General features: G+C 37.6%; 1 protein-coding gene and 1 pseudogene across 1 annotated transcript in view; one reads left to right on the forward strand and one right to left on the reverse strand.

Annotated features, from left to right (window-relative positions):
* The window catches only part of SLC9D1 (solute carrier family 9 member D1), a 141,140-nt gene that overhangs the window by 33,994 nt on the left and 81,969 nt on the right, over positions 1 to 25,177 (forward strand). Inside the window, exon 7 of the mRNA XM_077158749.1 lies at positions 23,028 to 23,214. Within this exon, the coding sequence (XP_077014864.1) occupies positions 23,028 to 23,214 (187 nt within the window). The remainder of the gene's footprint in view (positions 1 to 23,027; positions 23,215 to 25,177) is intronic.
* LOC143679666 (large ribosomal subunit protein eL8 pseudogene) lies at positions 3,029 to 4,537 on the reverse strand (annotated as a pseudogene).

Raw genomic sequence — 25,177 nt, forward strand, 5'->3', positions numbered from 1 at the left:
ATTCATGAGATTCATATTATCATTTAATTCCCTAAGACCCTGCTCATATTTTTCTTTTCTTTTTCCCTATCTGTTCTTTTGTGTGTAGGATTTCAGATGTCCTGTACTCTACCTCACTAATCTTTTCTTTTACCTCTTGCAGATTTGCTGTTGTAGGTCTCTGTTATGTTTTTCTCTCTTCTATTGTGCCTTTCAGTCATAAATTCTGTCATTTGTTTTTTCAAGCTTTTGAGTTCTTCTTTATAGTCATCCATTGCTTTTTTTGTATCCTTCATCTCTTTTGCCATGTATCCATTCAACTCATTGATTTCATTTTTTAGTTGATTTAGCACATTTGTTTGAACATTAATTAGTTGTTTCAACTCCTATATCTCCTTTAAAGTATTAGTTTGACCAGGCAATATCTTTGTTTTTCCTAGTGTGACTTGTAATTTTGCAGGTATCAAGGCATCTGATTTCCTTGATTAGTTTATTCTGAAGGTCATTTTCCCTTTTTATCTAGGGCATTCTTATTTGTTGCATTTTGTTCTCTACCTCTTCTTTGGCATTCAGTTCAACAAATTATAGAACTTTAGCATTGCTTCTTTTTAACTGGTCAGAATTTTTTAGTTCTTGCTATTCTGGTTCTTATTGGCTCTGCCCCCAGTCATCCTCCAAAACTGGATGTCCTCAGTGGCCTGCCTCAGGGATGGGGAGGAGGGGTAGGTAGACACTAGGTCCCAGCACAGGTCTCTGTTTGTAGATAAAACAAGTCTGCTGGGTCCCTGTGGTGCTCTGTTTTTTGCTGACCCACAAGACCTGTGTTTGTTTTAGGCCACTGCTTTAAAAGTTGGGTCATCTATATTTCTCAGCTAACACAGGTCAGGTTCCAGTCCCAGTGGTTCTACTGGGGTCTAGACCAGTCCCAGTGGTTCTGACATAATGATTCTGATATACTCTGGAGAATATGTGAAAAAGTCCTTCAATTCCCTTGCACTTCCAGTTCTGTCTAGCAGATGCTGCTGTTTGATAACTTCCCATGCCCTTGCTTTGCTGGCACAAATCTGGCTCAGTGTGGTGCTATATACCCCACTTGGAAGACTCCCCCAGCTAACCCAGTATTTGGCAAACCACCAGGCAGGGATCCGACCACTGGCTGCTCTTTTTTTCAGGAATAGGGAAAGGGTTTTTGGACCCAGGGCTGGAATTAGACACTGTGTCTGCATTTTCTCAGAATCTTTCTTCCTTACTGACCTGGGTCTTGAAGATATCCTCCCCTATACCAGGTTTCCAAATGGTGGGGGTCTGTATCACTGCTCTAAGAGAATTTTTATTCTGTCCACAGTGGAAGGCATGCAGCTACTGTTTTCTGTGCCCAACCCATGCTATATGTGAGATCGAGTGAGGGGGAGGGGAGTGAATTGTCTGTTCTGGGACAGAGGTTTCCTACCTGATATTTATCTCTCTTCATGCACCTCCAGGGACCTTTTCCAGTCTATGTCTTCCTTCAGAGCTCTGAAAAATTCAGAATTGCTTTTTTTTGTTGAATCCCTGGGGAGAGAGTTTCATTGATGTCACCCCCATAAAATATGATTTTAGTTTATTTACTTTTAATGTTTATTGATAGCTTGGCTCTCAAATCAATGTTTTTTTAACTTGTTATATAATTTCAAATTTACCAGTTGCAAAAAATAAAAGAAGCCCCATACAGAGAGCTTGAACATACCCTATCTACTCCAGACACCTAGATCTGCAATTTTAAACATTTTATCACCTTTCCTTCTGAATCTGTCTATCTGTCTGTCTGTGTCTATCTATATTTTTTGGACATTGAGAGGAAACTATACATTTTATAATCCTTGAATACATAATATTCCATGTACATTTCCTTGAACAAGGATATCATTTATGTAGTCATCCTAAGTGCAGAAAGCAAATATAAGACATTTAACATTGATATAAAGCTTACATTATATATTCCAATTTCTTCTTACATCCTTTTGAGCTTTTTCTCCTCCATTCTTAGATCCCTTCCAGTAACCTAAAATTGCATATGATTGTTATAATCTCTTCAGTTTCTCTTTCTTTTTAATTGTGGAAACATATGCAACAAAAATCTTCCCATCTGTTCTGGTTTGCTAGCTGCTGAAATGCGACACACCAGAGACGAATTGGCTTTTAATAAAAGGGGATTTATTTTGTTGGTTATTCAGAGGAAAGGCAGCTAACTTTCCACTGAGGTTCTTTCTTACGTGGAAGGCACAGGATGGTCTCTGCTGGTCTTCTCTCCAGGCCCCTGGGTTCCAACAACTTTCCCCGGGGTGACTTCTTTCTGCATCTCCAAAGGCCTGGGCTGAGCTGCTAGTGCTGAGATGAGGAATGCCGAGCTGCTTGGCTGTGCAACATTGCGCTCTCTCATTTAAGCACCAGCCAATTAAGTCACTCATTGCAGCAGACACGCCTCCTAGCTGACTGCAGATGTAATTGGCAACAGATGAGGTTCACGTACCATTGGCTTATGTCTGCAGCAACAAGACTAGGTATGCTCACCTGACCAAGTTGACAACTGAATCTAACTAACACACCATCCCAACCCTTTCCAAGCACACCATTCAGTGGGGTTAATCACACCAACATTGTTGCAGTACCTTCACCATCATCCATTACTAGAACTCTCCCTTCACCCCATCTAATACTGTGCTTATTTTGCATTAACTCCCAATACTCCTTTTCTTCTACTCATTGTAACCTGGACTCTGCTCTCTGATTCTAAGAGTTTACGTATTTTCTTGTGGTTATCATGGTGCTTAAATTTAACATACTAAATCTGTAACAGTCTTGTTTGCTTTGATATCAACTTAACTTTGATACCATACATAAAATGTCTTCCGATAGGGATATCCCTCCACACCTTTATATATTTCATTAAAGGTCCATAACCATTGATTTATCATTACATTGTATGCATTTGCATTTTAGATCCTATAGGAAGTAAAATGTGGAGCTACAAATCAAAATACAATCAAAGTGGTATTTATATTTACCCATGTCTTTATCTGAGATCTTTATTTCATGTGGCTTCAGTTAGTTGTCTAGTGTCTTTTTCGTTACTATTTCTTATAGGGCCAGTCTAGTGGTGATGAAATCCTTCAGCTTTTGTTTATCTTGGAATGTTTTAATCTCCCCCCCTTTTTTTTGAAGGAGAATTTTTATTTTTATGTACAGAAAAGTCAACTGTGTACATTCAACCCAGTTTAGTGGCAGGTTCTCTAGCTTTTGCCTTCTCTAGTGTGGCAATGTGAGCCACAGATTTTCAGGCCAAAACATTATTGCCTCCTCAGTGATGATGAGCAGATCTCATCATGTCTCTCATAATTGGTTCTAATAGTGTCCACCAGCTTAGCTGGTGCTCCTTTGTCTTCTGAGTTGACATATGTGAAGGTGACAGTGATGCAGGTCTTCCTGTGGATGAGGCATCCCAGCCTGGCCTTCTCCTTGGTGATGCAATAAGGGACCTCCACTTTGTGACACAAAGTGGGCAGGAAGACAGCCAGCTCAATGGGGTCCACGTCATGTGCAGTCATCACCAGCTAGGCCTTCTTGTTTTCCACCAACTTGGTGACAGCGTTCACCCCTGCTCAAAGCATCAGTGGCCTCTTATTGGGGACATCCCCTTTGCCAGCAGCGTTCTTCTCAGCCCAGGCCAACAGCCTCTGCTTCTTTTCTTGCTTTGTCTTTGCTTTGTACTTGTACTTTGTACTTGGGCCAGTGGGTTAGTTAGATTCAGTTGTCAACTTGGCCAGGTGAGCATACCTAGTCTTGTTGCTGCGGACATAAGCCAACGGTATGTGAACCTCATCTGTTGCTGATTACATCTGCAGTCAGCTAAGAGGTGTGTCTGCTGCAATGAGTGACTTTTGACTTACTTGGCTGGTGCTTAAATGAGAGAGCGCAATGTAGCCCAGCCTAAGCAGCTCGGCGTTTCTCATCTCAGCACTCGCAGCTCAGCCCAGGCCTTTGGAGATGTAGGAAGAAGTCACCCCAGGGAAAGTTGTTGGAACCCAGGGGCCTGGAGAGAAGAGCAGCAGAGACCATCCTGTGCCTTCCACGTAAGAAAGAACCTCAGTGGAAAGTTAGCTGCCTTTCCTCTGAAGAACTAACAAAATAAATCCCCTTTTATTAAAAGCTATTCTGTCTCTTGTGTGTTGCATTCCGGCAGCTAGCAAACTAGAACAGCCAGCTTAAGCAGTGGAGTAACTGCTTGACAGTCCAAGACCTGGATGAACTGGTTGATGTTGGGGGGCACTTTAAGCCACTTGTAGAGGATGGCCCTTTGCCGCTGTAGCCTGATGTACTGGAGCCATTTGACAAAGTGGGTGAGGTCCCTTTTGGGTTGGATATCCTGTCCAATGCCAGAATTCTTGGGCCTTTTCTCTAATAGGGGATTTACCACCTTCTTAGCCTGTGTCTCCACAACAGCAGGGACTGGGGCCATCTTGTCCCCCTTTGCCTTCTTTCCTTTCGGTATCATGTGGGGCGGGAAGAGAGTCTCCCTCATTTTGAAAGACAGTTTTGTCAGATACAGAATTCTTGGGTGGCAGTTTTGCTTTCAGCACTTAATCTTATTGAGGCTTCCTTGTCTGTGACATGTTGCTTTTCTCTCACAGCTTTCAGAATTCTCTTTATCTTTGTCATCTGACAGTTTAATTATAACTTGTGTTGTGGGTCTCTTTGGGTTTATCCTGTTTGGAGTTTGTTGAACATCTTGAATGTGTATATTCATGTCTGTTGTTAAATTTGGGAAATTTTCAGCCATTATTTCATTGAATAGTCTCTCTGACTCTGTCTCTCTTTCTTCTCCTTCTGGACCCCCACAATACATATATATTAGTACACTTGATGGTGTTCCACAGGTTTCCTAGGCTCTGTCACTTTTCTTGATTCTTCTTTCTGCTCCTCAGACTGGATGGTTTCAAATGTCTTATCTTCAGGTTCACTGATTTTTTTCTTTTGTTAGATCCATTCTGCTATTGAATCCCATCTAGGGAATTTTTAATTTCTGTTACTGTGACTTTCAGTTCTGTTTGATTTCTTTAAATATTTCCATCTCTCTGTTAATATTCTCTTTGTTTCATCTTTTGGTTTCCTGATTTCCTTTGCTTCTTTGTCCATGTTTTCCTTTAGCTCTTTGAACCTTGTTTAGGACCATTTTTAAAAAGCTTTTGTCTGGACTGTCCTAAGTCTCATCTTTCTTATTTGTATGGTCTCTAATGCTTTAATCTTCTTCTTTGCCTGGTTCATCATTTTCTATTTCATTGTATGTTTTGTTGTCTTTTGTTCTTTTGTTCTAGTCTCTTGTTCAGTATTTTGTACCCAAAATATCTAGGTATTTTGATATTTTACTGTTTTATTGCTGGAATTCGGACTCTTATGTCTATTCCCTAAGCTCATATCCAACTAGTGTTACGGCATTTCCTTGAAATGTCAGGAGCTAACAAAAAAAGTTATAAAAAAGAAAACACCTTTCCTAGTCTTTAAAGATTGACCTGTGGGAATACTCTCCTTCAGACTGAATGCATTTGGTGAGTTTAGTGAATACTTCCAGGCCAAAATATAGGGGTCTCCCTGGCCCTTTCTGTGCACTCGTCTTTCAGGGTTAGCCCTAGGAATTCTCCTGTTTACATGGTTCTGACTGTCTCCTCTTCCATGGGAAACAGTTTCCTCATGGTCCTGGCTCTGCACTGTGAGTCCTACAGCTAGGAATCCCTTGCTCCAGGCATCTACTTGACTGCTCTCCAACCAAGTTCTGTAGAAGATCTCTGTAAGTCACCTTCTACATGCAGGGCAAGTTCTTGGATATCAGATTTCTCAGGCCACCAACAAACAGATTGGGCCAGATTTCCATGCTCCTATTATGTATACGACAGTTAGTCTGCTCTCTCTCTGGAACTGGGACCATGGAGCTGGTGAGGGAGTGGAGGAGTGGGTGGCCAGGGCACCAGGAGATCCTATAGCTTTTAAGTAGCCTTTTTCTTGATTCAGCACTCGTAATATTACTTCAGTCCTTTAATTGCTATCTGGAGCTTTGAGGAAGATGTTTCTGTCAGTTCTTGCAGGTTGTTCAAAGCTTCTGTAAGGGAACAGAGCTCTGAAGTCCCACAGTCTGCTATCTTGATCCAAACTAAATATTTTAAGAATATGATATGATATCGTAATTTGGGATTATTTTTGAAACATGAATTTAAAAATATAAAAACTGTTGGAATTGAAAAAAACAGAAATTCAATGAGCAATTGGAATTAGCTTATATGTGGATAATTCTAAAAATGTCTTTTGAAGTAAAATTTAGAGGTCAAAGTATTATACAACTTGAACATTTAGTATGTTATCCTCGAAAAAGGTCCTAAATAGGTGGGAAATATTTTTTTAATTTACAAATATTCTGTATCCATATGTGGCGAATTTTTATTTTATTGTTCTTATGCTGTAAAATGAAAATATCTAAAAGATTAGTAGTAAAAAACACTATATATATAAATAAAGCTTAGAATATAGGAAGTAATGGTTGCCTCCTGAAATTAGTTTACTTTTAGAATTAATATCTTGAATGCTAAATCTTTCAAAATGGAAATGGAGTTAACTTGGAAGTTAATTTAAAGCTGCTTTGTTTTTTAACACCTACCTCACAAAAAAGGAAAATATTTGTTGCTTTAAAACTGACAGGGAAAAAAATGAACATTACTGGTAACCAAAAAAATGTGAATTAAAATTAGGTATTATTTTGCCTACCAGTATTAACTGATATCAAACCAGCAGAGAATTTTAAAATAACTATGAGAAGTTAATAAAAAAATAGCCACTCCTGAACCAAGTTAATGAAAACTTCAACCCTCTTTGGAGTGCAGTCTAGCAGTCTGATTTATAAGCCTGAAAATGTTCATATCCTTTGATCCAGAAGTTTAACTTCTAGATTTCTGTCCCCAAAAGAAGAATCAAAATGAGTTCTAATAAATTAACTAATTAAAGATTTACAGCTCTTTATTATAACACATTAAAAGAGATAGAGACACTAGGGTGGGAGGAGGTCCAAGATGATGGCTTAGTGAGTTGTGGAATTTAGTTTGTCCTGCAGAGCAGCTAGTAAACAGCCAGGAATAGTATAGAACAACTGCTGGGGCCACTTCAGTGACGAGACCACAGTGTACAACAGTCTGAACATCCTGGACCAGCTGCGATCCCACCCAGAATCGTGAGTCCCACAAGCCACAGAGGCCAGCGTCACTCCACTCCAGGCTGGTTCCCAGAGGGGAAAGGAAAGAGACTACTAACAGCGAGGGGCTGAGTTTAACCAAGCTCCAATTGTAGAATTAATTAATAAATTCTGACTACTGAAGATAGACCCACAGTTCAGCTAAACTTCAAATAAAAGCTGAGGTTGCTGGGGTTTCCCCATTGCAGAGGGGACAGGGCTGACAAAAAAAGAAGAAAAAAAAAAAAACAATGTTTTTTTGGGATTGGACAACACAAAATACTTGAAAGGTCTGGGCCCTGAAGAAAAGGAGGAGGCACATAGGACCTGGAGATACATAGCACAACATACCAACTTAAGCTCTTGATTAGCAAACCTGAGGTATGGGAGTCCTACTCTGAAAAGAATTTTTTTTTTTTTACATTTCTTTTCTCTTTTTTTTCGTGCTGGAGTTTCTAGGCTTGACTACTCTTTGGATACAACTGTGAGGCTTCTCAGGCTCCAGTTCCCCAGGCAAGGGCAGAATTAAGCTTATCTGAGAGACAAAGATGCTGGTCAGGTGAAAGAAAGTAATTCCCTGGAGGCTCTGCCTTCCCTAGGAGAGGGGTGGGGCCCAGCTGAGGTGGAATCCCTCCCTCAAGGAATTCAGACCCCAGGGTCCACAAAACTGAAGAGATTAAAGCCAGGCTACAACCTCTCCTCTGTCTAAACCATGCCCCAACAGGGAGAGTCTGCTGAAGTTAAAGACACTGCATCACTTTATACTGATGGGACCCACAGGCAGACAAAGCCACATAGTGAGCAGGATAGGCAAAACACAGAGTCTAGAGACTTCATAGAAAAACCTTTCAACCTGCTGGGTCTCACCCTCAGGGAAAACTAGGCCAGTCTGGTCTGGGAATATCTGACTGGGGTCTATAATACCTAAGTAGACCCTCCTAAGTGGGGAAAAATAGACACCGTACAGGCAGGGCAAGAAACAAGAAACAAGAACTGAAAACTTCTGATTTGTTAAACAAAACCTATGCTAAAGGTATACAATAAATGTCAAAGAACAGATAGACAACAAAGTCATCCAGCAAGAAAACCCTGGGTAAAAAAGTGAACACAATCTCCAGAATAAACTAATTAAAGAAATTAAATGTCTAGATGCCAGCAAAAAATAATGAACCATACTAGGAAAATTGAAGATATGGCCCAGTCATAGGAACAAACCAACAATTCGAATGAGATACAGGAGTTGAAACAGTTATTTCAGGATGTTTGAACAGACATGGAAAACCGCATCAAAAATTAAATCAGTGAATTGAGGAGGATATAAAGAAGGCAAGGAATGAACAAAAAGAAGAAATTGAAAGTCTGAAAAAACAAATCCCAGAACTTATGGGAATGAAAGGCAGTACAAGAGATGGAAAAAAAGCAACAACAATGGAAACCTACAATGTTAGGTTTCAAGAGGCAGAAGATAGGATTAGAGAACCAGAGACAGGACATCTGAAATCTGACAAGCAAAACAAAATACAGGGAAAAGAATGGAAAAATATGAGCAGGGACTAAGGGAATTGAATGACAACATGAAGTGCATGAATATATGTGTTGTGGGAAAAGGGAAAAGGAGGAGAAAAACTAATAGGGGAAATTATCACTGAAAATTTCCCAACTCTTATGAAAGACTTAAAATTACAGATCCAAGAAGTGCAGTGTGCCTCAAACGGAATAGATCTAATTAGACATACTCCAAGACACTTACTAATCAGAATGTCAGATGTCAACAAGAAAGAAAGAATTTTGAAAGCAGCAAAAGAAAACCAATCCATCACATACAAGGGAAGCCCAATAAGACTAGACACAAATTTCTCAGTAGAAACCATGGAGGTGAAAAGACAGTGGTATGATATATTTAAGATACTAAAAGAGAAAAACTGCCAACCAAGAATTCTATATCCAGCAAAATTGTCCTACAAAAATGAGGGAGAAATTAAAACATTTTCAGACAAAAAAATCACTGAATTTGTGACCAAGAGACTGGCTCTGCAAGAAATACTAAAGGGCGCACTAGAGGCAGATAGGAAAAGACAGGAGATAGAACTCTGGAGGAGAGTGTAGAAAGGAAGACTATCAATAAAGGTAAAAAGAAGAAAAATTAGATATGACATGTAAAATCCAAAGGGCAAAATGGTAGAAGGAAGTACTGCCCTTACAGTAATAACACTAAATGTTAATGGATTAAACTCCCTAATCAAAAGACAAAGACTGCAAAATGGATTAATAAAAGAAAACAGGACCTATGTGTCCCTCCCCCCCAAAAAAAAGTTTAAAAAAAAGAAAACAGGACCCAACTATATGCTGTGTACAGGAGATGCATCTTAGACCCAAGGATAAACATAGGTTGAAAATGAAAGGTTGGGAAAAGATATTTCATACAAATAACAATCAGAAAACAGCAGGAGTAGCTATACTAATATCCAACAAGTAAGACTTCAAATGTAAAACATTTAAAACAGACAAAGGACACTATGTATTAATAAAGGGAACAATTCAACAAGAATTAACAATAAAATATTTATGCATGAGCCAGGATGCTCCAAAATACATGAAGCAAACATTGAAAAGAAAACTAGACCCATCTACCATAATAGTTGGAGGCTGCAATTCCCCACTCTCATCAATGGACAGAGGGTCAATAAAGAAATGGAGAATTTGAATAATACAATAAATGAATTAGGCTTAACAGACATTTTTTTTTAAATTTTTTTATTAATCAAAAAAAAAGAAAAGAAATTAACACAACATTTAGAAATCATTCCATTCTACAAATGCACTCAGTAATTCTTAGTATCATCACATAGATGTATGATCATCATTTCTTAGTACATTTGCATCGATTTAGGAAAAGAACTAGCAAAACAGGAGAAAAAGATATAGAATGTTAATATAGAGAAGAGAATTAAAATAATAATACTAATAATATATATATATATATATATAAAGGAAAAAGAAAAAAAACAAAAACAAAAGATACAAACACACAAACAAACAAAAAAACCATATTTCAGGTGCAGCTTCATTCAGTGTTCCAACCTAGTTACATTACACTTAGGTATTATTGTGCTGTCCATTTTTGAGTTTTTGTATCTAGTCCTGTTGCACAGTCTGTATCCCTTCAGCTCCAATTACCCATTATCTTACCCTGTTTCTAACTCCTGCTGGTCTCTGTTACCAATGATATATTCCAAGCTGATTCTCGAATGTCGGTTCACATCAGTGGGACCTTACAGTATTTGTCCTTTAGTTTTGGGCTAGACTCACTCAGCATAATGTTCTCTAGGTCCATCCATGTTATTACATGCTTCATAAGTTTAGTCTGTCTTAAAGCTGCATAATATTCCATCGTAGGTATACGCCACAGTTTGTTTAGCCACTCGTCTGTTGATGAACATTTTGGCTGTTTCCATCTCTTTGCAATTGTACATAGTGCTGCTATAAACACTGGTGTGCAAATGTCCTTCTGTGTCTTTGCCCTTAAGTCCCTTGAGTAGCTACCTAGCAGTGGTATTGCTGGGTGGTAATCCATTCTGCCATTCTATGTCTTTTGATTGGGAAATTCAGTCCATTAACTTTTAGCATTATTACTGTTTGGATAATATTTTCCTCTACCATTTTGGCTTTTGTATTATATATATCATATCTGATTTTCCTTCTTTCTACACTTTACTCCATACCTCTCTCTTCTGTCTTTTCGTATCTGACTCTAGTGCTCCCTTTAGTATTTCTTGCAGAGCTGGTCTCTTGGTCACAAATTCTCTCAGTGACTTTTTGTCTATAAATGTTTTAATTTCTCCTTCATTTTTGAAGGACAATTTTGCTGGATATAGGAGTCTTGGTTGGCAGTTTTTCTCTTTTAGTAATTTAAATATATCATCCCACTGTCTTCTAGCTTCCATGGTTTCTGCTGAGAAATCTACACATAGTCTTATTGGGTTTCCCTTGTATGTGACAGATTGTTTTTCTCTTGCTGCTTTCAAGATCCTCTCTTTCTCTTTGACCTCTGACATTCTAACTAGTAAGTGTCTTGGAGAACACCTATTTGGGTCTATTCTCTTTGGGGTGCGCTGCACTTCTTGGATCTGCAAATTTAGGTCTTTCATAAGAGTTGGGAAATTTTCAGTGATAATTTCTTCCATTAGTTTTTCTCCTCCTTTTCCCTTCTCTTCTCCTTCTGGGACACCCACAACACGTATATTTGTGTGCTTCATATTGTCATTCAGTTCCCTGATCCCCTGCTCAAGTTTTTCCATTCTTTTCCCTATAGTTTCTGTTTCTTTTTGGGATTCAGATGTTCCATCCTCCAGTTCACTAATTGTAGCTTCTGTCTCTTTAGATCTACCATTGTAGGTATCCATTGTTTTTTCCATTTTTTCTTCTTTGTCCTTCACTCCCATAAGTTCTGTGATTTGTTTTTTCAGATTTTCTATTTCTTCTTTTTGTTCAGCCCATGTCTTCTTCATGTCCTCCCTCAATTTATTGATTTGGTTTTTGAAGAATTTTTCCATTTCTGTTCGTATATTCAGCATTAGTTGTCTCAGCTCCTGTATCTCATTTGAACTATTGGTTTGTTCCTTTGATTGGGCCATATCTTCAATTTTCCGAGCGTCATCCATTATTTTCTGCTGGTGTCTGGGCATTTGATCAGATTTCCCTGGGTGTGGGACCCAGCTGGTTGAAAGCTTTTTCTGTGAAATCTCTGGGCTCTGTTTTTCTTTTCCTGCCCAGTAGGTGGCGCTCGTGGCGCTCGTCTGTCTGTGGGGCAGTCGGCTCGGGAAACCGCGCGTGGAGGTGGGGGTCGCTGGCCGCCGCGGCTTGGGAGAGTGCCGGTCCCAATTGCCCAGCTGGCCCGAAACGCCAAGCGTGACGGGAGGGCCCCGCTATCCAACGTTCCCAGTTAGACCGGGGAGCCACGTGCGTGGAGGGGACCCCAGTCACCAGCCGCCCGGCCGGGAAAACGCGCGCCCCTCGGGTACCTCACCGCAGCAGATTCTCCCTGCCCGTTCAGCTGTTCCAGAATGGGGTACGCTGTCTTTTTGGTCTCTGCCGTGACTCTGGGAGCTGTTTCGTATTGTTTCTGTTTCTTTAGTTGCTTTTCTGGAGGAGGAACTAAGACCCGCGCGTCTTAATAAGCCGCCATCTTCTCCGGAAGTCGCCTAGGCTTAACAGACATTTATAGAAGATTCTATCAAACAACAGCAGGATACACATTTTTCTCAAGTACTCATGGAACATTTTCTAGAATAGAGCATATACTGGGTCACAAAGCAAGTCTCAATAAATTTTAAAAGATTGAAATCATACAAAATGCTTTCTCAGATCATAAAGGAATGAAGTTGGAAATCAATAATAGGCAGAGGGCAAGATAATTCACAAATATATGGAGGCTCATAACACACTGTTAAATGACCAGTGGGTCAAAAAAGAAATTACAAGAAAATCAGTAAGTATCTGGAGGCAAGTGAAAAAACAACATATCAGAATTTATAGGATGCAGCAAAGGCAGTGCTAAGAGGGAAATTTATTGGCCTAAATGCCTATATCAAAAAAGAAGAAAGCGCAAAAATCAAGGAATTAACTGTTCACTTGGAAGGACTAGAGAAAAAACAGCAAACTAACCCCAAAGCAAGCAAAAGGAAAGAAATAACAAAGATTAGACAGAAATAAATGAAATTGAGAGTATGAAAATAATCAAGAAAATCAACAAAACCAGAAATTGGTTCTATGACAAAATCAATAAGATTGATGGACCCTTAGCAAGGTTGACAAAAGAAGAAGAAAGAGGATGCAAATAAAATCAGAAGTGAAATAGGAGACATAACCACTGACCCTGCAGAAATAAAGGAGATAATGAGAGTATACTGTGAACAACTCTATGCTAATAAACTAAACAATGTACATGAAGTGGACAACTTCCTAGAAAGGCATGAACAACTAACATTGACTCAAGAAGAAATAGATGACCTTAAGAAACTAATCACAAGTAAAGAATTAGTCATTAGAAGTTCCCAAAAAAGAAAATCCAGGACCAGATAGCTTTACATGTGAATTCTACCAAACATTCAAGAAAGAATTAGTACCAATCCTGTTCAAACTCTTCAAAAAATTGAAGAGGAGGGAAGACTACCTAACTCACTCTATGACGCCAACATTACCCTCATACCAAAGCCAGCAAAGATACTACAAGAAAAGTAAATCACAGACTAATCTCTATAATGAACATAGGTGCAAAAATCCCCAACAAAATTCTTGCAAATCGAATACAGGGGCACATTAAAAGAATGACACACCATGACCAAGTAGGATTCATCCCAGGTATGCAAGAATGGTTCAACATAAGAAAAGCAATTAATGTAATACACTATATCAACAAATCAAAGCAGAAGAAACACATGATCATATCGATTAATGCAGGAAAGGCATTTGACAAAATTCAGCATGCTTTCTTGTTGAAGGCACTTCAAAGATAGGAATTGAAGGGAACTTCCTGAACATGATAAAGGGAGTATATGAAAATCCCACAGCTAGCATCATCTTCAATGGGGAAAAACGGAAAACTTTTCCCCTAAGATCAGGAACAAGACAAGGATGTCCGCTATCACCATTGTTATTCAACATTGTGTTGGAAGTTCCAGCCAGAGCAATTAGACAAGAAAAAGAAATACAAGGCATCAAAATTGGAAAGGAAGAAGTAAAAGTCTCACTGTTTGCAGGTGATATGATACTATATGTCAAAAACCCTGAAAGATCCACAGCAAAACTACTAGAGCTAATAAATGAGTACAACAAAGTGGCAGGTTACAAGATCAACACTCAAAAATCTGTAGTGTTTCCATACACTAGTAATGAACAGTCTGAGGGGGAAATCAAGAAGAAAATTCCATTTAGAATTGAAACCAAAAGAATAAAATATTTAGGAATAAATTTAACTAAAGATACAAAAGGTCTATACAAAGAAAACTACAAGAAATTGCTAAAAGAAATCACAGAAGATCTAAATTGATGGGAGGGTATACCACGTTCATGGATTGGAAGACTAAATATAGTTAAGATGTCAATTCTACCTAAATTGATTTACAGATTCAATGCAATACCAATTAAAATCCCAACAAGTTACTTTCCAGAAATAGAAAAACCAATAACCAAATTAATTGGGAAGGACAGGATGCCCTGAATAGCTAAAAGTATCCTGAGAATGAAAAATGAAGTTGAAGGTCTCATGCTACCTGATTTTAAGGTGTATTATGAAGCTCCAGTGGTCATAACAGCATGGTACTGGCATAAAGATAGATATACTGACTAATGGAATCAAATAGAGTGTTCAGATATAGACCCTCTCATCTATGGATAATTGATCTTTGATAAGGCAGTCAAGCCAACTCACCTGGGACAGAACAGTCTCTTCAATAAATGTTGCCTAGAGAACTGGATATCCACATGCAGAATAATGAAAGAGAATCCATATCTCACACCCTATACAAAAATTAACTCAAAATGGATCAAAGACCTAAACACTAGATCTAAGACCATAAAACTGTTAGAAGAAAATGTAGGGAAATATCTTATAAGTCTTATAATAGGAGGTGGTTTCCTGGACCGTACACCCAAAGCACGAGCATTGAAGAAAGAAAGAAAGAAACGGGAACTCCTCAAAATGAAACACTTTTGTGCATCAAAGAACTTTTTCAGGAAAGTAAAAAGACAGCCTACACAATGGAAGACAATATTTGGAAACGATATGTCAGAAAAAGATCTAGTATCCAGAATATATAAAGAGATTGTTCAACTCAACCACAAAAAGACAACCCAATTACAAAATGGGCAAAAAATTTGAACAGACACTTCTCAGAAGAGGGCATACAAATGGCCAAAGGCACATGAAAAAATGCTCAGCTTCCCTGTCTATTAGGGAAATGCAAATCAAAACCACAGTGAGATATCATCTTACACCCACCAGAATGGCCATTATCAATAAAACAGAAAATGACAAGTGCCAGAGAGGATGTGGAGAAAGAGACACACTTAACCATCTTGGTGGGAATGTTAAATGGTACACTGTGGAAGGCAGTTTGGCGGTTCCTCAGGAAGCTAAGTATAGAGTTGCCATATGAGCCAGCAATACCATTCCTAGGTATCTTTTCAGAGGACATCTGCACAGCAAAGTTTATGGCAGCATTATTTACAATTACCAAGAGATGGAAGCAGCCCAAAAGTCTATCAACAAATGAGTGGCTAAACAAGCTGTGGTATATACATGATGGAATATTATGCAGCTGTAAGACAGAATAAAGTTATGAAGTATGTAACAACATGGATGGACCTTAAGGACATTATGCTGAGTGAGACTAGCCAGAAGCAAAAGGACAAATACTGTATGGTCTCACTGATATGAACTAATATTAATGAATGAACTTGGATAATTTCAGTTAAGAACAGAGGTTATCAGGAGATAGAAATAGAGTAGATATTGGGTAATTGGAGCTAAAGGGATGCAGATTGTGCAACGGGACTGATTATAAAAATTCAGAAATGGATAGCACAATACTACCTGATTTGTAGCACTATTAAATTAGAACAATGATTGGAGCTCATTTTGAGAATGATAGAGGGAGGAGGCCTGGGGGCACAAATGAAATCCAAGGAAAGATAGATGATGAAGACTGAGATGGTATAGTCTAGGAATCCCTAGAATGTATAATGATAGTGACTAAATGTACAAATTTAAAAATATTTTTGCATGAGGAAGAGCAAAGGAATGTCAATCCTGCAGGGTGTTGAAGATAGATGGTAATTAATATGTTAAAACTTTAACTTATGTGTAAAACTAAAGCAAAAAATGTTATTTGGTACAAAATTTCTATTTTGACTAGTGCATTTCCTAATATAACTTATGTGAACAGCTTAATTGAACACCATAAGTACATGGCACCTTGATTAGGGCATGAGATTTTGTAGGTTTGTCCAGAATGTTGCCCCAATAAATCCCAGAGTGATTTGAACAGTGAATAAAAAAGTATTTGCAAAGCCCCCTTTGGGGAATGGTAAGAAAGGCGGAAAACTCAACTTCCCCAAGTGGAGGATCCTTGATATTCTCACAAATAGTGTGGACAAGCAAAGCAATAGGCTGAGCCCTCAATCTGGGGTTTTGTTCATATGAAACTTAACTCCGCAAAGGATAGTCTAAGCCTACTTAAAATTAAGCCTAAGAGTCACCCCCAGAGAACCTCTTTTGCTCAAATATGGCCTCTCTCAGCCAACATGACAGGCAAACTCACTGCCCTCCCCTTCTCTGTTTGAAACATGACTCTCAGGGGTGTGGACCTTCCTGGCAGCATGGGACAGCAATCCTAGAATGAGCTGGGACTCAGCATCAAGGAACTGAAAAAAATCTTCTCAGCCAAAAAAAGGGAACAACAAAATGAGACAAAATAAAGTGTCAATGGCTGAGAGATTCCAAACAGAATTGAGAGGTTATCCTGGAGGTTATTCTTACACATTATATAGATATCACCTTTTTAATTAAGGTGTAATGGAGAGGCAGGAGAGAATTGCCTGAAAATGTAGAGCTGTGTTCCAGTAGTCATGTTTCTTGAAGATGATTGTATAATGATAGAGCTTTTGCAGTGTGACTTGATTATGAAAGCCTTGTGTCTGAAACTCTTTTTATCTACCTTATCAACAGACAAATAAAACATACAGATTAAAAATAAATAAATAATAGGGGGAACAAATGTTAAAATGCATTTAGTAGATTGAAATGCTAGTGATCAATGAAAGAGAGGGGTAAGGGATAAATTATGGTATATATGAATTTTTTTGTTTTCTTTTTATTTCATTTTCTGGATTGATGCAAATGTTCTAAGAAATGATCATAGTGATGAATATACAACTATGTGATGATTTGTGAGTTACTGAGTATATAAGAATGGAATGATCATATGGTAAGAATGTTTGTGTTTGTATGTTGTATAAAAAATAAATTAGTAAAAAAGAATATGTGCTTGTACATCAGTAATGTACTTGTACATTGTTGTATTGATAAAAATTTTTTTAAAAATAGCAATCTCAGTATCCACTGGTTAAACTACAGCATAGCTACTTGATGGAGTATATTGTAAATAATAAACATATTACAAAAATTCATAATAATAAAATAAATTTTGGTTTAATACAAAGCTTTTTAGAAAATTAGTAAATTATATGACCATAGTTATCTAAAAGAAGCAGAGATGTGTAGGAAAAGCAAAGGGAAATAAACAAATGACTGTGGATGATTTCTTTTTCTTCATCTTTTTGTATTTTCCAAATTTTCTGTAATCAGCAGTGTATATATTATTATCATTAGGAAAGCAGATTTTTTTTTTGAAATCTTGTGTTTACTTTAAGGAGTAACAACTGTTTTTACTGACTTTTTCTTTATATCCTGTTTTTCCTTTGTTTTCTTTATTTCATTCTGTTATAATGTGATTTACTAGAGTCTTCTGCTTCACCAGGCTACTATAGGACCTGACTCAGAGCATAAAAAAAATTATCTTTAAGGCTCTTAAAAAATGCCTAGTCTCGGTGGGCCACTGTGGCTCAGCAGGCAGAGCTCCCACCTGCCATGCCGGAGGCCTGGGGTTCAATTCCTGGTGCCTGTGCCCATATGTAAATAAATAAAATCAGTGATCATTAAAAAAAAAATGGCTAGTCTCAGTATCATTGTACACCATGTTCTGATCTAGGTCCATTAAAATGTGTGTTAATTTTGAGAAGTTGTACAATTAACAATGATGGTTCTAACTCATGATTTAGAGCAAAGAGAAGGGTAAATTTCTTTTCTGCTATTAAGTAGCTATGTGATCTTCAATAAGGTATTAATAGATTTGGACATCAAATTTCTTCATCTATACAATGAAGAATTGGAATATTAAAATTTTTTCTGGCTCTGAATTTTCATAATTTATGTATTTCCCTACTATAGTATTCAGTGTTAAAATTATGTTATATAATAGTGGTAACATCATTTTTAATATAACAGCTGCATAACTTTACAGCTTTATTTATGTTATTTATATAATGCTTTTAGTTATTTCATATAATAAAAGGTTTCCCCCAACAGTTTTTTAACTTTTTACTTGGTGATATACAACTTACAGGTATTGGAAAAGAAGAATGTATATTATATATTAATAAATTCTTAGCTGTGCAGGGTGATAATATAGTCTGATGAATGGAAAGTGTATTGGATTGGAAATCAGGAGATTTTATAGTAATAATTTGTGCTCTTCACCTAATTTAGTGACTTTGGCAGTATAATCCTTATATCTTATCTGGAATTTAACTGGGTCATAGTCACTAATATCTCTTCAATTCTGAAATCGTTTTGTTTCCCTGAGAGCCTTTTGCTTTTGCCACCTAGTGGTGAGCCTTAAAATTTGGCATGCTCTATGACTGGTTCTCAGTTTTTCACCACCAAGGATAATGTTTTTTTTAAGCCTATGAACTCAAATTGTAAAACATTTGTATCGATTTAATAAAATTCATTAACAAATAATACATTTTCTTTTTCTTTTTTTATTACTCAGATATAAATTACTGGCAAGCTTTATAGCAGCCTGAAATCACCAGTGCAGTCGTTCTAAGATGATATAACTCATACCAAACATAGATTAGCCTATGTATCCCTAACATCAGTGAATAACTTATTTTCATAGGGTATTTTGAAATATTCATAATTGCCTGAAGGAATCCCTCTTAGGACTTTTCTGAAATCTCCTAAAGGTTTGGAGATTAAAACAATTAAAAAATAATTAAGTGTAAAAACTATTTATTATTACTTGATGATGAGGAAAGTTGCAGTTTTTCTTTTCTGAACACGGGTAGCGTAGATTGCCCAGATATTTATAATCATAGACCACCTTGTAGTTCTTCTAGCTTGACCTGAATTGTTCTTTAAGCTTTGCATCTTAATATTTCATCAGTTCTATCTTCTGTCTAAAATAGGTTATAAAATCATTCAGCATAGAGATTATATTTTCTTTTCTTTTGTTTCTTGTTTGTTCTTTTAAGAAATGTTTATTGATACCTGTAATGTTCCAGACACTCTGGTATAAATCAGTGTATACAGTAGATGTGGCCCCTACCCTTATGGACCGTGTTGTTAGGTTTTTAAACGGTAGCTGACTGAAAAATCAGAGGAACTTGAATCCGAGTTTAAAAAAAGTTTATTGTCCCGGGGCAAGGTTCCAGGGTCCAGGTGCTCAGGGTGCGGGCTGGGGAAGTCGCGCCCCCCTGGGGGCAGTGGGGCTAGATATAGGCTAGCTAGTGGGGGTGCTGGCGATGCCTATGGGGCCTCCTGTGGTAGGTTAGGAGTTTCACGTGCTTTAGGGCCAGGGGCATAGCTACGGGCCTTGGCTGAGGGGCATAACTAAGGGCCGTGCGCAGTGGGCATAGGTACAGGCTGTGTGCAGTGAGGGTCCTTTGTTTGTCAGGCCAGGTCCTGATTGACTGAGTTTGAACAGCTGTATGCCTGGATGTGCACTAGTTTTTTAGTTCAGGTGGGGGCCTTCCAGCCAGAGGCTACCGGGCCAGGCCTTACACATGTATTTTGGGATTACAGAAGGATGTGATGGGAATTGGGTACATAATTCCTAGGAAAAGAAAGAGGAAAATGTAACACAATAGAGGGTTTGTGAGGCTGGACTCTAAATATGAAGCTCCTGAGAGCCACAGCTGAAAAAATTCTCTCATCAGTGCATTTTAAGCTTAGATGTGTGTAAGAATCATCTGGGGATCATGTTTAAACTGCAGATTTTTGAATCAGAAATGGGGCTCAGAGGCCACATTTCTAACAGCGTCAGGTGGAGCACATGCTGCTCGTCCTTTGATCACACTCTGAATAGTAAGAGTCCAACTCAGTCTTCCCTGTGGACTTTTTTGGAGTCATTTTCCACTGCTGTCACCTCTGTACATTGCTTCTTGTGCCGAATTGATTCCTTGGCCCTTCTGACACAGTGTAAAAAGATATTAGATAATAAAAGAAACAATGTAGTCTTCTCTTGTCTATTTACAGATACTGAAAACTAAAGCTCAGAGAAGTTGGTACTACCCAAGATAGCACAGCTAGTTAGGAATGTATTCAAGTCTAAAATCCAAGCATACCTTGAGGGTTAGAGATACTATAAATGAGGATTAACACTTACTTATAGAAGTAACTACCTAAATCTGTGAACCTTAAAATCGAACCTGTTCAGCCCCCTCAAAAAACCATAGCTGGCTAAACAGGTAGAGAATGACTTATGAAATTAACATTATGATAAGCATCATGATTACCAATGATAGGATGTAGAAATATGCAGTTTGTACTGTTTAAAAGCAGCCTTTGAGTGGGAGTGGGGGAATAAACTTCTAGAAGGAGAGAATGGAGCCTGAGTTTGTGAAAAGTTACATAGTAGAGGGAACTTAAGCAGAATATATATTTGACTTTAAGAGCCAAGAGCTGAATTCAGTTAGCTTTCTGTCAGTTCCCCATCATTCAGCCTCTATAATTTTCAAATACAGTAAGAATGACATTTTGCAGAGTTAGAAGGCTCTTGTAATTCAATTCTTGGATTTTAGAAGCTTCCACAATAGATAGGCATATTGGCGACTGATTTCGACTGCTGAGACTGGTCAAGGTGGAAGTCTGCTCATTTTAAAAGCATTTTTTTTTTTAATTGAGAAATCTTCACACACAGTACAGTCCATGCATGATGTACAGTCAGTGGCTCACAGTCTTATCAGTTGTGTATTCCTCACCACGATCATTTTTAGAACATTTGTATCACTCCAGAAAAAGAAAAAGAAAGAACCCTTTACCCCTCCTTCTCATTGACCACTAGCATGTCAATCTACCCAATTTTTTTTTTAGCCCTTATCCCCCTTATTATTTATTTTTTATCCAAAATTTTTTACTCATCTGTCCATACCCTGGATAAAGGGAGCATCAGATACAATGTTTTCACAATCTCATGGTCACATTGTAAAAGTTATATCTTTATACAGTAGCTTCAAGAATCAAGTCTACTGGAACACAGCTCGAAATTTCAGGTACTTCCCTCCAGCCATTCCAATACACCATAAACTAAAAAGGGATATCTATATAATGCATAAGAACAACCTCCAGGATAACTTCTTGACTCTATTTGAAATCTCCCAGCCCTGAAACTTTATTTTGTCCCATTTCTTTCTTCCCACTTTTGGTCAAGAAGGCTTTCTCAGTCCCTTGATGCTGGGTTCCCAGCTCATCCTGGGAGTTCTGTCCCATGTTGTCAGGGAGATTTACACTCCTGGGAGTCATGTCCCTTGTAGGGGGCAGGGCAGAGAGTTCACCTGCCAAGTTGGCTTAGAGAGGTCACATCTGAGCAACAAAAGAGGTTTTCTGGGGGTGACTCCTAGGCATGATTATAAGTAGGCTTAGTTTCTTCTTTGCTAGAATAAATTTCATAGAGGCAAACCCCAAGATCGAGGGCTCAGCTTATTGAATTGATTGTCCCCACTGCTTACAAGAATATCAGGAATTCCCCAGATAGGGAAATTGAATGTTTCCTCTCTTCTCCCCAGATCCCTAAGGGGACTTTAGCAAGAGTTTTAATTAGGATAGCAAGCCTTAGGAAGAGCCTCCTAATTTCCCTGATTCCCAAAGAAAAAATTGTAATATTTCAAAAAGTATTGTTTTTCATTATGAAAAACAGATGGGAGTGGGCTACGGTGGCTCAGCAGGCAGAGTTCTTGCCTGCCATGCCAGAGACCCAGGTTCGATTCCCGGTGCCTGCCCATGCAAAAAAAAAAAAAAAAACAGAAGGAAAGGAAGGGAAAAACTCATACACTCTAGAGCACTCAAAGGTACATTTAGTTCAGACGCATATAAGACGGACTTAGCTTGTTGAGACTCAGAATGCTTGCCTTTGACTCTGCTACTCCAAAACTTCTGTATTCAGACCTTCTATTTCCATTTCTTTCTTTCACTTTCACTTTTAATAGAGAGCCCGGAATTAGAAAATTAATGTTTATTAGATGGTTTTGATTGGGAGACAGGTGGTTAGTAGGATACAATAAAAAACGGAAACAAAGAAGTAGGTTTAAACCTTCAACAAATATTTTAAATTAGAGTAGGTATAGTTTTCCAGTTTAATTTTTTTTGCTAATACATAACACTCACATGTACATAAATATTATATAGTTTTTATTAAGTTGCTTCTTCAATTAGATCGAAAGGTATCTCTCAAGAGTACAGATCAGCCATATTCTATATGTTCCATCATGTATAGCACAAAGCTAAAGGCATACAAGTACCTAAAATTTGTTTAATCATAGAACCACACTGCCTGGGCTAAATCCTAGCTCTGACATATTCTATCCATATGACCTTGAAAAAGTCGCTTAACCTCTCTGTGCCTCAAGTTTTTCATCAAAAAATGGGAAAATAATAGTATTCTACTTTAGAGATTTGTTGTAAGGATTAAATGAGTGTGTATATGTATACGTGTGTACACATATGTATATAGTACTTATAACAATGGCTAGCACATAGTAAGCCTTAAGTATTTACTATTTTTATTGTTAGTATTATGACATTGCATATTGTAAGGATGTGTTTACCACAGAGCTGTTTCTTATAAGATTCAGATCTGTATTCTTTATTGGAATATATATGTATATACTCTTTATATCAGTAGTCAAGAGATAGCCTACTGTTATTAAAATATATATAAATAAATATGTTCTCTTTAAGGTATGGAAGATATCCTTACAAGGACCGTGTTATATGACACTATTAATGATTGCATTTGGCTTATTATGGGGACACTTCTTACAGATCAGACCCACTCAAAGTGTCTTTATTTCTACTTGTTTATCCTTATCAAGCACACCCTTAGTGTCCAGATTCCTTGTGGGTAGTGCTCGTGGTGATAAAGAAGGTAAGCGACAATGTGTTTAAGATTTAAGTATTATATGTATAATTGACTTTTGGATTCACAGTTGAAGTCCTGTTAGAAAAACAACTCTTACTTCCTCTGAACAATTATGGATATTAATTCCTAACAATCACTAGATACTTATGCTTATATTCCATAAGAATTGATGTCCCTATAAACTCAACTTCTTCAAACCTCCACTTGAATGAGAAAGATACCTGTTAAATACTTATCAATTTAAGATATTTTGAGGATGTGAGAGAATATTGGACCAAGTTTTTTTAAAAAAACAATCTATATTGACAAATTTAATATGGAATTGGTAGAAGCTGAAGTGCACTATTTCACAGCTTTTAATTCTGGTAAGTATTGGAAATTGACATACTTTCTATTTTTTTCTTATAAAATGAGGTACTTGGGTAATTAAAGATATTTTCAACTCTTATACTTTGGCTTTACTTTTATCTGTGTGTATGAAACATTGGCATCTCTAAATAATTTTGTGTAGTGAAACCAAACTATGATCAGAAGCATAGGAATGAACGTTACAAGTTGTCATATGGTGGTACTGTGTTCTGTACACCAATTAAACTTGTGGCAGCATTGCTGTTATGTTCATTTTCATAGTTTTACTTTTATTTTGTAAAAGTCAGTAAAAAACAATAACTTCACACACTAATCCACTTGTACCAAACACATAGTGATGGAAGAAAAAATGTGAAAAGGAAAAACCAAAAAGCCATGACCAACCTTTCAAATAAAACTGACGTTGGTTTGTGCCAAAAACAGAAAAGAAATGCACAGCAGTGAGCAGAGCTGAAGTCATGGACCTGCTGTTTTCCACAACTAGGAGCAGATGGTAGTGGCCAGGAGTTGGGTTCCTATAGTCAAGCACAGAACCAAATAGCCAACATCACTGCTGGAATCCAAGGGGCTAGGGTAGGACTCCTCCTCTGGTAAAAGGAGGCTGAAACACAATGGAAAAAAAATTAGCTGCCTTCTGGTGGATCTGTAGGACCAGGTGGGGCTTAGGTGCAGCTATCTTGTTAGTAACTCAACTAGCTGCCTTGGTGAACTCATCTGTAATGGTCCAGGTATCACCATGGACCTTAAGTTCCATCCTCTTTTAAGTGGGGATGACTGAGGTTACAAAGGGCTGAGTGGAGGCAGCCTGACATGTTGGAAAGAAAATGAAAGGAAGACTATTACTGAAGCAGAAAAATAAAATTTTCTTCTGCTGTATAGAACTAAATATCCTAATAACCAATGCCCATAAAAAAAGCTGTTGCTAGGATAGACAGCTAATGAACTCAGCAGTCAAAATGTGAATTCCCTTATTTATGGAAAATCCTGATAAAGTCTTCAAAGTAATGTTTAGAATACTCAAAAGATAAATGAAGGAATCACATCTTTTTTAAATTATGAAATAAAACCAGACAAAAATGAAATAAAAACAGATAAATGGAAAAGAAAATTATTTTTTTAATTAAAAGCAACTAGTGAGGTAGCTTTAGATCAGAAATAATCAAACATGGAGCATCGTACATAGAAGAAATGGGAAAGAACATTTAAGAAACACGAGTACATTGGGAGGCTCTCACAGTATAAAATAGAAGTCCTAGAAGAAAATGGAGAAGATAGCTGGTAATTTTTCAAACTGGAGAAAGACATGATCCTTTAGACTAAAGATACACCCAGAAAACAGAACAGGAAAAATGTAAAATTCACTGTAGATAGTTTTAATACAGTAGTGAAGCCTTAGTAACAAAGAGAAAGTCAACAACTGTCAGAAAAGACTGATAACCTAAAAAGAGATAACAGACTGATATACATCTCAGCGACGTTATGTAAGTACATAAGAGAAGATAGTGGAATAATAGCTTCTACATGCAGGGGAAAATAAGTTAGTCTAACATTGAATACCAAGCAAAAATCCCATGGAAGGGGGGCAGGGGGAATGAAATAA

The sequence above is a fragment of the Tamandua tetradactyla genome, chromosome 4 (assembly GCF_023851605.1).
Source record: "Tamandua tetradactyla isolate mTamTet1 chromosome 4, mTamTet1.pri, whole genome shotgun sequence".
NCBI classification, from domain to species: domain Eukaryota; kingdom Metazoa; phylum Chordata; class Mammalia; order Pilosa; family Myrmecophagidae; genus Tamandua; species Tamandua tetradactyla.